The sequence below is a fragment of the Cyprinodon variegatus genome, unplaced genomic scaffold, assembly GCF_000732505.1.
Source record: "Cyprinodon variegatus isolate N-32 unplaced genomic scaffold, C_variegatus-1.0 Scaffold13, whole genome shotgun sequence".
Lineage (NCBI taxonomy): Eukaryota > Metazoa > Chordata > Actinopteri > Cyprinodontiformes > Cyprinodontidae > Cyprinodon > Cyprinodon variegatus.
Window position 1 is genome coordinate 528,835 of NW_015150466.1, and position 14,948 is coordinate 543,782.

Below are 14,948 nucleotides of genomic sequence, written 5' to 3' on the forward strand. Positions count from 1 at the left end.
TTTTACTGATTAACGCTAAATTAAATAAATCACTGCTAGCGTATTAGTTTTAGGTATAAATAATGATCCATTGATTATTCCTTGCTGACCAGACTTTTCCTTTAGTTTAATACATGGAAATATATATTCTACTGTTACTGTAACAACATTTAATTGCATTCAGGGAACATCTGTATTAATTTTTACAGAAATTAAATGACACAAACGTGGATTCACTAGTTAGTGACGTCTGGATTCTTTTTTGTTTTCAGCTTATAGGGAGAAAGCAACATGCGCATCAATCCTGTTTAGTTTTTGTTATTTTTACACACTGCTGCATATGTGTAAATTTGTTTTTACAAAATGCCAAATATATTTAACAGGTTTTAATAAGTTTACAAAGTAGTGCATAATTTGAAAAAAAGAAAGAAATAATGAAATAAACCCAAAAAGTTTCTATTAACCTCTGTGTTCAGAATATTATGACAATTTTAAAACTAATCATAGTTTTTTTTCTTCTGTGGCGAAGACACAAACCCTAATGAAATGGTCTCCTTTATATGGAATTGCTTCCTCCTTTACTTCTGTATTTGCTGTTTTTATTTTGGAAATGCAGATGAAAAGAACCAATAATTTGAAAAATGGTCACTCGCTAATAAGCAGCTAAAAATACCACCAGGATTTTTGACACTGTCTTCTGCACATTATGGCAGTCCTGACATTTAAAGTGTGCGGAATAATTAAACTCTGCCAGAATGCAGGAATTGTGATGAAAAATCGACAACTCCTAATGTGTTGGTATGGAGTTCAGGTGTATTATATAGAGTAGAATAAAATGGAAGATCACACTTATTACTGTCTGAGGTGATATTGTTATCTATAAAGTGTTTGCTTAGATGTAGAGACAGACTAAATGTTGCGTCCTCAGCCTTTGGCTCAACTCTTAGGTCCAGAATGGACCTCAGCTTCCAGTTGATTGGAGCCATTCACACTTCACCTTTGAATTCCTCTTTTGCACGTTTGTGTGAGGATGTATGTATGCACTTTCAGAAGTGCCAGAGATAGCATGACTTATGATTCATTCAAAGCACAGTGTAAAGCTCCCATCGGGTGTAGGTTGGGTAAATAATAGAGGTCAGAGTGCAGTAAAAAATGTAGCTAAAAGAAGGGAAGTTTCCACCTTTACAAAGATCATCTTTTCATAGATTGTTACCTTGAATGTTCCAGGTCATGTTCATTCTAAAAAAGTAAAAAAAACAATCCTCTGGACTTTGTGTCCAAGTTTGAAGACATTTTTCTTCCCATCCAGGAAGCTTTTTCAATTCAAAATGTTAGGAATAGCGTTGAGTTCCAGGCTTTATACCAGGGACCAACAAAGCCTTGTTTTTGTTTAGAAAACAGGCTAACTGAAACGGACAAACAGGTCCACCCCGTTGGAATGGGGGTCGTTTGGCTACCAAGGGGGGGACCCGTTCGATCGTTTCAATTAGCATGTTTTCTAAACAAAAACAAGGCTTTGTTGGTCCCTGGTATAAAGCCTGGAACTCAACGCTATTCCTGACATTTTGAATTGAAAAAGCTTCCTGGATGGGAAGGGAAACGTCTTCAAACTTGGAAACAAAGTCCAGTGGATTGCTTTGTGGAATGCAGAGACGACACTTTGGATCATTATTAAACCTCTCCAATCTGCACTTTGCATTAAAAACTGGATTTCTACTCTAAGAAGGGAAGCCAAGTGGAAGCTGCTTTTGTTTGGGAATCTAAATATGTGACTGGATTCTAGCTCGAACCCTTTGACAAATATTTTAATCTCGACTATATTTGTACTCTTATTTTGATGCTGTTTTTTTTTTTTTTTCTAGAAGTCAAGATGTGAAGCACTTTTTTGATGATTTGTAATTGACTGCTAGTCTGATTCAAGGATTTTTCTCCTCTATTCTCATGCGACCTCTCTGTGCACGCTTCGCTCCGTCTACTCTTTGTTTCTACCAGTTATTCAGACTCTTCCAGGCTTTGTCTTTGGGAATAAACTGTGTAAACAACTTAATTTGAGCAACTGCGTAGATACACACACGAAACGGCAGAAAATTGAAGCCAAATGCTTCAGAGCCCCAATTTTGTCATTTCTGATAACAGGGCCTGGTTTTCAAAAGGCCATTTTTTTTCTTCTTTGCTATACAAATTTCATTCAAATTACATAAAAAAAAAAAAAAACATAGACGAGCTTTAAAAAAGATATCAAATGAACAATTTTATCTCCTGTTGACAGAGTCCTGAAAGAATGGGTGAATTTTGTGATGGAAAGGCTCCACGCTGAGTTCTAGCGGTCTCTTTGGCTGGTTGTTGTTTCGGTTGTTTTTGCAATGAAACGAGTGACGTAAAGGCTGCATTACATGCTTTTTGCATTCAAAGTTGAGATTATATATATATATATATATATATATATATATATATACAGATTAAAAAGTCTCTTTAGAGGTTGTTTTTTTAAAGTCTGATATAAAAATAATCTTTGAATAGTGCAAATAATGAAATGTTCTTGCATGCAGGTTTGAAACAACAGACTGTTGTTTATTTTTCTATATATTTTTTGTTACAGTCATGCAAACATACAAGGCTTTGAATAAATATCACATGCACATACTCTAAATATCAAATATTCTATCACATACTGCTTTTCTACATATCTTAGACTAGATTCAGTTTGATCTCGAGCCAAGCAAGCTGTTAGAAACAATTTTGTTGAAAATATTCGGGTCATTGTATTTCAGCTTTTAATGCTTCCTTCATTATGCTGAATGCTTATAACTAACCTGACAGCGGATTTCACCTTTATTCTAATTTACGTGGTTTAAATTTGCGACCCTGTGGGGGAGCTCTAACGCTGCACATGTAGGAAACAATCCCAAAATGGTTAGGAAAAAAAAAAAAAAACTCTTCGTATGCTATTCATCAGACAAATCTGTAAAAAGTTTACGGCTAAAGAAACTTTTATTTTACTGTTTTTCTTGTAAATCCTGAGATCAACATAGATCAAGTATCCGGTATCAAATATCACTCCTGAAAACCAGTGGCAGCCGGCCAATAGAGGGCGCAAGGGCGCCGCCCCACTCACTCAATCACATTGATTGAAATAAAAAACAAATAGAAAATAAATGATAAAATTAAATATTTCAAAATATATTATTATATTTTCTAGATGCGCAACATAAATATTGAATCTTTAATGACAAGTGAAGCTATTTGTTTGTCGTCGGATTGATGACGTATTTCCATAAATCTTCCCCCATAGACTCGGGTTAAAAGTTGTCCAGCGCAGTATTTCCTCTTCAACGCTAAAGATTGGAGCGTCCTGGGGAGCAGCCAGTGTTGCCAAACTCCTCTGTAAGGAAAGTAGCTATTGGCTGTGCTGTAAGTCGCTAGAAGTCGCTGAATGATGTCATTGCCTAATTTGCATAATACATTTTTTTTCCAACTTTTTTTTTTACTTTTTCTTTTTTCCCTTGTGCTCCACTAAGGAGCTTAGAAACATTAGTAACATTTTGAACCATACAATTTTTTACATTACATTAACATTAACAATCTAAATGGAACAAAAAAAAAAGCCTAAAAAGAATCAATGACAACGTGAGCAAATAACGGTAATTATTGTTATTTTTTTAAACTAATCAGATTTCCCTCCACACACGCAGCCTGTGCTTGCCTGCTTAGAGAAAGAGTGGGTCATCGTAATGTTGGTCAAGGTTCTCTATGGCAGGTTCAGCAACTGAGGGAGCTGACTCCAGCGTGATCAACCTGCGCCATCAATCCCTGCACATGTGCGCGGCTCATTTGCAGTCTTGACGCTGAGGGTAAACATCCTGCGGCTCTGACTGCAGCGCTGAGAGGGACTCCTGCAGAAGCGGGAGAACGGGGTTGGGATGGGGGAGGCGCCCCACGGCAGACACCAGAAAAGTCACTAGATTTGTCGCTAGTCGTTTTGTTGAAAAAGAGTCGCTTGAGGGGTCTGAAAAGTCGCTAAATATAGCGACAAGGTCGCTGAGTTGGCAACACTGTGAGCAGCTCTCCTGCACCCAGAGCTGAAAGCAGCTTTATCTGCAGACCACCTCCCTCAAGTCGTCTGTTAGAAAGTGCGGCTGATTGACAGGTTTATAGAATTATTTAGCTACAAGGCTAGGCTAACTGCATGCAGCAAGGCTAAGGCTTTATCCTGCTTTCCCTGCCTCCTTTTTCAAATGACGGCATCTGACCTAGAAAGGATTAAGACAGCTATGACTGATTTAAAGAACTTTTCATTTTATAATGTTGTCTTTTCTTGTTGCCGTTAATATTGCTGGCTAGCTCGAGCGGTAAGTCACTCGTCCTGCAAGCAGGAGGCCCGGGTTCGTATAACAGCTGGGGATAATGAGGTGCCAGTGAGGGTCCTTAGGCAAGACCCTTTACGATAATGCCTGCGTTAGGGAGTGGTTAAGGCGTTGCGTTGAAATCCTGAGGTTCTGAGTACGAGCTCCCACGGATTTCATGAGTAAAAGACCCTTAACCCCCATGCTGCTCCTCAGGGGCTGCACAATGGCAGCCCACAGCTCCCCAAAGGGGATCGGTTAAATGCAGAGATTGAATTTCAGTGTTTTGTCTTTTGACACACTAATGACAATAAAGCGCTGGAAAAATGTAAATATGCTGGTGTGATACCTTAGCATACATTTGATTGTTTTTTGGTATATATATATTTAGAAATTATAGCGCCCCCTGGAGGAAATTCCACCAGCCGCCACTGCTTAAAACAAGGTTTCAAGACTGCAAATTCAGATAAAAATATGTATAGAAGTATACATTGGCTAAATTGTTTATTTCATTCAGTTTTAAATCACGTCACCTTGAGAAATGTTTCTTTGAGAAGTTTTTGAAGTTTAGGTTAAATGGTTCTCCAGTATGTTGCATGAACAAAAGCTGTTTGTTCATCCTTCTGCTTAACAGGAGTCACCAGGAAGCCTCCTGCAGCGGAATGGTCCTAAACATCAATGGTCCTCTAAGCCTGTGTTTTCAAATTCTCTTCATACTTATTTGTTAAAAAGGAAAAAAATCACTGGATGAGATGTTTTTAGTTAATATTCTCGAGTTCTCACACCATTGCATATTTAAAATTTACCATTGCAGAGAAATGATAAGTCTGGAGGCCCTTTGGAAGAATGATGCAGTAAAACATAAAATAGCTGATGCAATGTGGGGCCATGAATGCAGTGATGCATCTTTGCTGTATTATGTTTCTCTTCCCGTTCTTTGGCTTTATTTAAGTTACAAGAAAAGATTTTTAGTTCTGACTGCAAAAAAATCTTATTTGTATTGTTATTGTCAGGTTTAAACTACATAAATTCATACATCTGTGTGTCTCATAAAGCCTTCAAAGAGCTGTTTTCCTTTTAAATATAGCCTTTTTTTAATTCCAAATCCTGCTGGAATTGAAAGAGAAAATCATCTTGTTATAAGCTCTATAATCCTGTGAAGCCATTACCCTCAGATTAACTAAATGTGAGTCGTAGTTATAGTGAATCAACAGTGGTTTTTTTTTCTTTAAAATAACAACATGAATGTAGAAAAAAAAACCCAGTTATCAGTTTCAAATTTCCTCTGTGTTATTTTTGAAAATGAGTTCTTCATCTTTTCCTTCATCATCTAATTGCATTTCTCATTATGCTTGGATTTCATGGTCACCCTACGGTCAGGTGTCTCTTTTATTCTTCGTCCAACTCTTTTCCTGCCTTGTCCAGAAACCTTCTCGTGCGTTAAGACGGGTGTTTGTAGAGTTTTTCATCAACATATCGGTTGGGCCGTTTCTCAATATCTTGGGTGCTTGTGACACGTCATCAGCCTCAGGCCGACACCGTTCCATTTGCAGAGAACGCCAGACTGAGAATGCACTAAATCTCTGGATGTTGTTCTAGCCCCTCCCATTTTTTCATGTCAGAAAAAATAAAAAACATGAAAATAATTAGTTTCATCAAGACAATTTCTTTGCTCACTTGTTGCTCACCACATACCAAAATAAACTTTTTCAAGATGATGCAAAGTTAAATGTGACACTGTTATTATTAGCTATAAAACTAAGAAAATGAAATCTAAGGAAGTTATCATCCAGAATGGTAGAAAAATGTTCCTTTAATATGGTAGCTTATGTCCCTAAAACATTTTTCTGCATTACTTTTACAGGGGTTGACGTTAAGGATTTTTACCACTTGCCCTGTGGGCAAGTGACTTTCACATTTCATTTGCCCAGAAACAATTTTTATTTGCCCAGTATAATGTTTGATAAATATAGTTCCTAATATTAATTTTTGTATATCTATATTAATGAAACATGTTTGTTTTTTAAATGTTTTTTGTAATTCAGTATTTTCTAAGTTTCCAGGTTCCTGGTGTGTATCTGCATGCGTCAGATAATGAACTCCAGCCTACATTACCGTGTTAACATGCTTTTCAATCCTTCCTGCACATTCTTTTCAAATTAAACTTTGCTTTAAACTGTTGTGTGCTTGGAAAAATATAAATGTAATGTTAAAAATCTAAAAAAAAACTTGACAGGTTAAAAACTTAAGATAAATCAATGTCACAAATGAATAACTTTTAAATTTTATGCCAAATTTCCTAATCCCTGACCGATAATTTTTAATCTAGGGTTATCTGGGTGGTGGGTGTATTACTCTACTTAAATTTTTTTGCCTTGTCGTTGTTTTTTAGCCTGCCAAGTCCAAATAAATGCGTCTGATTCGCGCCAATTCCCGGACAAAAATCACGCCATCTGGCTGAAAATCTCGCGGCTTTTTCAAATCACACAAAACAACAAAAATGGCGCTGGCGACCCCTGTGAGTCCTTTTTTAAGCAAATGTCGGTGAATTAAAAGTAATTTTGAGTAGTAAATAATTTTTTTTTGCCCGGCGGGCAAATGCAATGAAACTTATACTCACCCAACAATAAAAACTACTTGCCCCAGGGCGATCGGGAAATGGTTAACATCGAGCCCTGTTTTATACTTTAAGTTGTTTAAAAACTGGTTCTTTTATACTTTGGAGTAAAAAAGTTGATTCTCTAACTTCTACAGAAGTGTTTTGAAACAGTAGGATTTCTACTTCTACTGGAGTCATAAACATTCAAACTTTTAACACCTCTGCCAGAAGAACTTTTTTTTTTAGACCAACTTTGAAAATCAAGATTTTTGATTGTTTCTCTGAGAAAATGATTAAATATTTTCCGCTTTTCTTTAACTTTTTCATTTTCTCATATTTCAATCTTAGGGGGACTTGCCTTCTTTATCCACACTAACACCTTGAATCTGCCTACTTTTTCCCTTTTTTAATGTAGCACTTTGAGATTTGAAGTCAAATGTAAAGTGCGTTATAAATAAAATTCATTATTATTATTATTACTTATTAGTGTTGCTCTTAAACAGTGGTGTTTGACTTGTGTGGACAGCAGGCTGGCTACGGATCGCGCTCAGATGTTGTAGTCAAATTTATTTAGTTTACTTTCTCCTTTACAGCACAAATTTGATGGAATTTATTTAGAGGCAGTTAAACCTTATTAACAAAGGTTCTGAGCAATTTGCACATCCCCATCATTTTTTAGCACCTTCCCTTTATTTGACACACAGATTAGCAGTTTTTGCATTGTACAAATAGAGACATGCCTTTATAATGTATGCAGATACATTTTTTATTGCAAAATGCACCCTACGGGTTAAGGAGAGAATCTACAGTTCAATGATGTACCTGCATGTTAATATTTGCATCACAGGTGCTTGAAATGCTCTGCTCTGTTTAGATAGGTTTTAATTTCTTCCAGGTTCTGTGCAGCTGTGTCAGCGATGCTCCTGTTTTTCTGCTTCCTGCACACAAGGTTCCAAATTCCTTATTATCGCACCAGTCCAGCCTTCTGTCAGTGTTTTACATCCTTCTATATGAATAGTCCTAGGTTTCATGTTTCCCATGTCAGAGCAGTCAGTTTCGCCATTATCCAGCTGCCTTTGGAGGCTTACTTGCATTAGGAGGCTTCCTACCAATCCCTCATTCAGCTGCAACAAACAAAGGCTTTCTGTAAGAGTCCTCCGTCATACAACACAAGCAACAGTAGGAACAGGGTTGTTTTTCTGCTGTTTAGTAGAAAATGACTAAATAAATCAAGTAATACATACAGAATAATCATTATGAAAACAACATTAAAATGAAATATGTTTACATCGTAAAAGATATATAGTATACAGCCTATTGTAAAGTCCCCTTGAGGGAATTAGCTTTGGACTAAAGTGCTGTCACTTAAGCCACCCACACAAAAGATCAATAGAAAGAAAATAGAAATAGAGAATAAGCCACACAACCAGACTCCTATACAAACCAGTCTGACAGCCGCATGCACTCACATATCCTTATTCTTAATATTATTGTTGGAAATATTATTTAGCTTTTCACCAAAACATGTTTTATGTTTATTGCTGTACTAAGTCAAAAGATTTGGCCATAAAATGACTCTTAAATGTTATAATTTAAAGGATTTTACATCTAAATTAGATTTAGAAAGGTTTTATTTATGTTTAACAGCGCTATCTGACAGAACCAGGGTGAAATGTCTCAACTAACCAACACAACTTTCCATCAAGGGAAAAGTTCATTTATAATACACTGCAAAAAAGGTATTTTTTTCTTAAAATAAGTGCATTTTTTCTTGAATTGAAGACTTAAGTGAGACGCTTCGCCAATGGAACAAGACAATTTACATTTGAAATAAGAAAAAAACAATTTTATTGTCTTATTTCAACTGCATATTAACTAATTATCCTATTTTAAGATTAAAAAAAAACATCATTCCATAGGCAAATCATCTCATTTACCTACTCAAATTAAGAGGAGATAAACTCAATTTATTTATTTTTTTTTAACTTATTTCTAGATAGTTTTTGCAGTGTAGAAAGTTATTTGACTTTAGCAAATGCTGACCTTTTGGAAATCTCTAAAATCCATGTTGGCTCCAAATAGTGTTGGGATCTGGTGATTTCTTACAGGCTTAGGAAACCAGTTCATCGATTCTCAGTATAATCAGGACAAACCAGTCTCCCACTGGGATTATTACAGCTGTATCTCCTGCAACATGTTGCTGGCTATAAATGTTAGCAGGTAAGCTGTGTAACAAGTCATTCATCACCAGAAGTCAGGGGACTGAACACCACTTGGAAAAAGGAGCAGCACCTTTTGAGTGTCTTGATGCCCTAAGGAGGAACAGGACCTGCATAAGCAAAGCAGGACATCAGTGGATCTCCAGTAGACAGTAGAGCTGTGATCAAAATTATGTTTATGTGCCATTAAATGGTGAAAGTCCAACTACTGTCATCATCCTGTTGCCACAGAGCATCCTCTTTTCTGTGTTCCATTGATGCAGGCTGCTTTTTGTTTCCTCTAAAATCTAAGCTGCTTCAGAGTCGAGTTAGCTAATTGATATCACCTGTTCTAAAACCGAAAATCCTAAATATCACAAAGCCGAATAATTTGATTTAGGATAAGTGTCTATTAGCTTTAAGTTTATCCAACTTTATAAAAAAGACCCTCAAGAAATGTAGTAGGGGTTTCCTGAACACTAACGCACGCACATGAAGAGCCAAAAATCAACTCTCACCTTAAAAATAGACATCATACGCATTAAATACAACTTCATCAAGACGGAGGAGAAAATTCACCAGAAAGAAAAGTGTTTAGATTTACTCAGCTAACAGTTTAGCTGCCTGTCCTCCACCTCCAGGGAAACTTAATTGCCAGTCACCCTTTTAAAGTCCGTCCACATAACAAGCCGTCCACCATCCTCTATATATCAGGAAAGTCCAGCCTTTCTTCCAGAGTGAATCAAAGGAAAACTCCATTGTTTTTCAGCAATCAAAAAATAGAGCTTGCAGTTTTATGTTTTTTTTTTTTTTTTATGTGCAGCCATTTTCATTGTCGAGGTTCCAAGGTGCCTCTGTTATTGATGGCTTAGAGAAGAATAAAAAACTATCATAAATCAGGAAAGAGATCATTTAGAATAATTGTCATTTTCTTTAGTTTAAGTATCCTCTTCCTGTATGACTGAATAAAGTGACCAATCAATTCCTTTTACTTTTGTTAAACCAGCTTAGCTGCGATCTTGTTTTGTTATTAATTTAGTATAAAATTTTAGAGTAGAAGCCATTAAAAATTAGGGGTGCGGGAAAAAAATCGTTTTCGTGATATATCCTGATTTTTCGGCTGCCCAATAAATATCAATTTTTTTGTTCCTAGTATCGATTTCAAAAACAAAACATTTTACCTAAAAAAAAAAAATCTGTAACAACATGGATACCAAAATAACTAAATAATTCAATATCTAACTAATAAATAAATGTCCTCTGATGTACGTATACAGCACTTGCTGTTTTGTCTATACATGTAATTTTGATAGATAGAAAAAAATATAATATATAGTGATATTGCAATATGGTGATGATATCGTATTATTCATTGACATTTATCGCATCAACCATGCCAATACTCACCCTTATTCAAAATGGCCCTTGCCAGTCAAACACCAGCCGAATGGCAGCGCACTTTCCTGCAGCTTCCAGCAAAATCCCCTCCAAATTCCAGCCACTGGCCTTCTCTCGGGTGTGCACTTTTTTCTACTCTGACTCTATCGTTTTACTAAATTACAGAAAATTATGCTTCTTTTTAGATTTTAATGTTCGCAATTCTTGACAGAATATTTTAGTACAAAGATTGATGTTTAAAAAGGAATTGTAGGGGACCAGTCAAGGACCAGCCGGGGACCCATTAAGGAAACTGGGAAAATTTTAAATGGCTACCACTGTATAATGTCTTCCTATAGCTCAAATCATTTTTTTAAACAGCCAAAACATTTTTTCGTTTAACATAATTCAACTCAGTTTATTTCTATAGCGCCAAATTCACAACACACGTCATCTCAGGTCACTTTACAGTTCAACCAGATCATCCAGTCAAATTGATTCAAAGTTTTCTATCTAAGGAAAACCAGCTGATTGCATCGACTCATTGACTCAAATACAATCCCTCACACTAAGCATGCTTGTAGCGACAGTGGAGAGGAAAAACTCCCTTTGAACAGGAAGAAACCTCCAGCAGAACCAGGCTCAGTGTGAGCGGCCATCTGCTGAGGCCCACTGGGGTTCAAGGAGACAGAAGCAGACATAGAAAAAGAAGCATAGATACAAAAAGCAGTTGTAAAAGGCGGCCCCGTCCAGGAAACACACAGCCAGGCAGACGAGCTCCGAGCCAGCTCCCATGTCAGAGGATGAAGAGAGCACATCCAGTTAGTCACAGTCAGAGAAACAGGACCACACTGGAAAACAGGCCAAGCTCCAGCATCTAGGAACAAAGGTGTTGATGGAAGCAGCACAGCTGATGTTTCTATATAACATAAAACTGATCTCCTACACACTCACCCTTTGTTTTGGCATTACCAGTCAAAATGTCTCCATATTTCCTGAGCTGTTGTCCCACTCTTATTTCCTCATGCTCTATTAAAGGTACAAACACATTAGGGTTGAACTCCTAATAGCCTGTGTGATAGATGCCTGAGAATAATGAGCCCTTTATGAGACTTAATACCTCCTGTTAATCAATGGACATAGTTGGGCATTTTTCAATACTAGCATTTTAAAAGGAACCCTCGTAGAATAGATCGACTCACATTCTATAACCTCTGACTTTCTTTTTCTCTCGTCTTGTTCCTCTTCTATTGGTATATATGTAATTAGCTGCATAATGTATTCAAAATCAACTGATGACGGTTCTTCAAAAATGCCCTTTTCCTGCTCTGATATTGGTAAGTGCTGTCCAGACTAAGAGCTGCAGTGATGGAAACACAATGCTAAGCTTTAATGCAGTGGGCGGACCAGACTATCCTTGGCCTCCAGTGATAGAACCATGAATGACCTATTTATTGCTGTGAATATCAAATCCCGGCTGCTGCAGCTGCTGGAAGTGTCTCTGTTAATTTCTGCGAGTTCTAGTTCTGTTGTTCTTTGAACTTTAGCTCTCCAGTGTATTGCATTGCTTAACGGATATCGTGCTTTATTAGCATGATGTTTATTTATAGTCTACATTAATAAATGTTAAGATTTTAGAAATGAAATTGGTGTTGGAATGAAAAAAATAAAAAAAAATGGCTGTAATCTTAATAGTTGTCATTAAATTGGCTGCAGAAAGTTCAGGTGCGCCTTTTTTTTCGCCCCAGATCTCCAAATGTGAGTGCTTATCGTGCTCATTCTGGGTATCTTGCGTAGTTTTTGTATGAGCGTATGCATTTGGGTGTGTTTGATTATCGCTTACAGGCTCTAAGGGAGCCTGATCCATTCTCACTCTGATAATGAGGGAGAGACTTTCAATGCCCTTAAGTCATTTCTCCTCCCCTTCCATCCTGCAGTTTTTTTTTTCTTTGCATTTTCCCCGTTACCTTCCTCTAATCCAGATTATCAGGTTTTTTTTGCTTATTCATTGTCTTGTTTTGAATTCATGCATGGCTGCCTTCAGCTCAGGTTGGTCTGGACCGCGTTGGAGTTAAGTCTCTGTTTTTTTGTGGGATAGATTTGTTTGCCGGATGACTATTTTTCATGGCGGTCGATGGTCGAGTATCTCTGTGGACCACGATGCTGGCAGCTCGGTTTCTCCCCACAATAGCCTTACTTATTCTACATCAATACTCCAATGTGTTGTATATTTGCTGGTTTCTCAAATGTCCAGCTCCTTCTTACCAAACTCTCCTTGTATGGTCCATAAGGAGTGTTTGATGGGAGTGAGTTGGAGCAGAACTTCTGTTCATTTGATTCTAACTTTGCTCTCCTCTTCACTCCCCACCTTCCCCTCTCTTGTGTTTCAGGTGACCGAAGCCGTAGCGGATTCTCCAGAAAGCCTCTCCAGCGCTCTTCCTTTAAACCTTCTCCTCCTTTTTTGCACCGTTTGTTTAAAAAGATCAGCATCCTTAAGAGAATTTGGACATGGATCTAAAGGACCATAAGAACCGCTCTCTGACCGCTAGCCGTTGTTCTAAGGAGTCCCAGTTCAACACGTCCTCACTGGATGCAGATGAGCGCCGGGTTCCCACACAGAAATCCTACAGCTCCAGTGAGACTCTGAAGGCCTTCGATCATGAGCAGAGGCTTCACTACGGCGGCTGCATTACAGACTTGGTGCACCACGAGGCTGATGAGTACTCCAGGCAAGGTGAGTCTGTGCAGCAGGTAGATTACTATATTTATGAAGTATAACCCATTTATCAATCAGTCATTCAATAGACCCCATTTGTCTGGTCTCAATGTAGGTGTAAGTATATTTTAATGAATAGCAATTTGTTTAAAAAAACAATTCATGGGATTAATTGATTATTGAAATTTACTAATTGATTAATAGCTGGAGCATAGACACATTGAGACGTACCTTGAGCTGACAGAGAAACACACTTAAAGCAGTAACTGTATGAAAATAGTAAAAAAATATTTTAACATTTTGCATTAAAGATTTGAAAAAAAAAAAAAAGGTTTTCATCTGTCAATCTGCTCTATCCAGAACTCCTCAGGTGGAAATGTTTTATTTTCACCTGGTTTGATTCTGAATCTTTGGCTATTCGATTACTAATCGATTAGCAAAATAATTGGTGGATGCAGCCCTTAAAAAAAAAACAAAAAAAAACATTATGAGCATTTTTTTATTTTTTTTTGGGGGTCAATTATTATTATTTTTATTTATTTATTTTTTTTTTACAGTGTCCTGTCTGGCAATGTGGCAATAAGAATAATTGTCTTGATGCCAATAAGAGCCCAACAGATTTTACTTTCACAAGTGGAGCAGTACGGTGTTCCGCTTGTTTCATGCATATAAATTGCTTTATTATAATTAAGCAGGGAGTTTTACAGTGTATATGGACACTGCAATGTAAGTAGAGCAGAAAAACAGAAGAAGAAAAAGAAAAAAAAAGAGAAAGGATGAAAGAAAGAAGAGATAGAAAGAAGACAATGACAAAACATTTTCAGTCAATTAATTATTTTTGATTCTAATTAATTAAACTGAACAGAAACTATATTTTTCACAATACTTCAATACGATCAGATTTGTCATTCTGCCTCTAAATTATGACATGTTTATCGGAATTAATAAAATCAAATTTTACCTGTCTAAATGGAAAAATAAAGATAAACCACATTTTATAAAACACAAAGTATTGCATGTGTATAGTTTTCCCATCCTTTTAATTTATGTGTTTATTGAGTTAAAGGTCTTAAAACATGTTTTAGCAAGAACTAAGATTTTTGATGACATGAGTATGAAGGTTTAGTTCTTTATGAGTATCATCAGTGGTCAAATAATTATTAAGTGAATGCATGTTGAATGGCGGCCATATCAAATTGAGGAAACCTTCATCAGCATAGACAGAGCACCTGCATAGCTGAAGGTAAAATACTGCAGTGTTGGGTTGTTGCTGCAACATTTGCAAAGCACTGAGTTAAATTTTGGCATTTCTGAGGTGTAACGCTCGATCATTGCCACTGAATGTTTAACGTCTCTAAAATATCTCTGTTTGTTGCTTTTATTTTGAAATCAGTTAACGTATTTTGTGTTTCTAGGTGTGTATAGTATAAAAGTAGTACTCAAGCAGTCTGTAGAGATTATGCATCATTTATACAAAGCAAACCAGGCAAAGATCAAGCCGCTGTCACACCTTGACGATTTAGACCAGCGTCTGCCTGACGTACAAAAAATCTGTCAAAAATGCTGCCATATGTTGGATAAGTTATGGGTACGTTCTGTATAAGTGATAAGTACGCTGAAACACGCTAGCACATGTCGACATACGGCGAGTTCCAGGTCAGTTATCTGATGGCATCTGTTCAGTGTCAGTTCCTCATCAGTCGTGGCGTCTAGCTGATCTTAAACCTCTGAGTAAC

The 14,948-nt window shown here is 36.9% G+C and overlaps 1 protein-coding gene across 1 annotated transcript in view; it reads left to right on the top strand.

Annotated features, from left to right (window-relative positions):
- tenm2 (teneurin transmembrane protein 2) overlaps nt 1–14,948 on the top strand; it is a 447,642-nt gene that overhangs the window by 102,689 nt on the left and 330,005 nt on the right. Inside the window, exon 3 of the mRNA XM_015382666.1 lies at nt 12,887–13,230. Within this exon, the coding sequence (XP_015238152.1) occupies nt 13,005–13,230 (226 nt within the window). The 5' untranslated portion in view covers nt 12,887–13,004. The remainder of the gene's footprint in view (nt 1–12,886; nt 13,231–14,948) is intronic.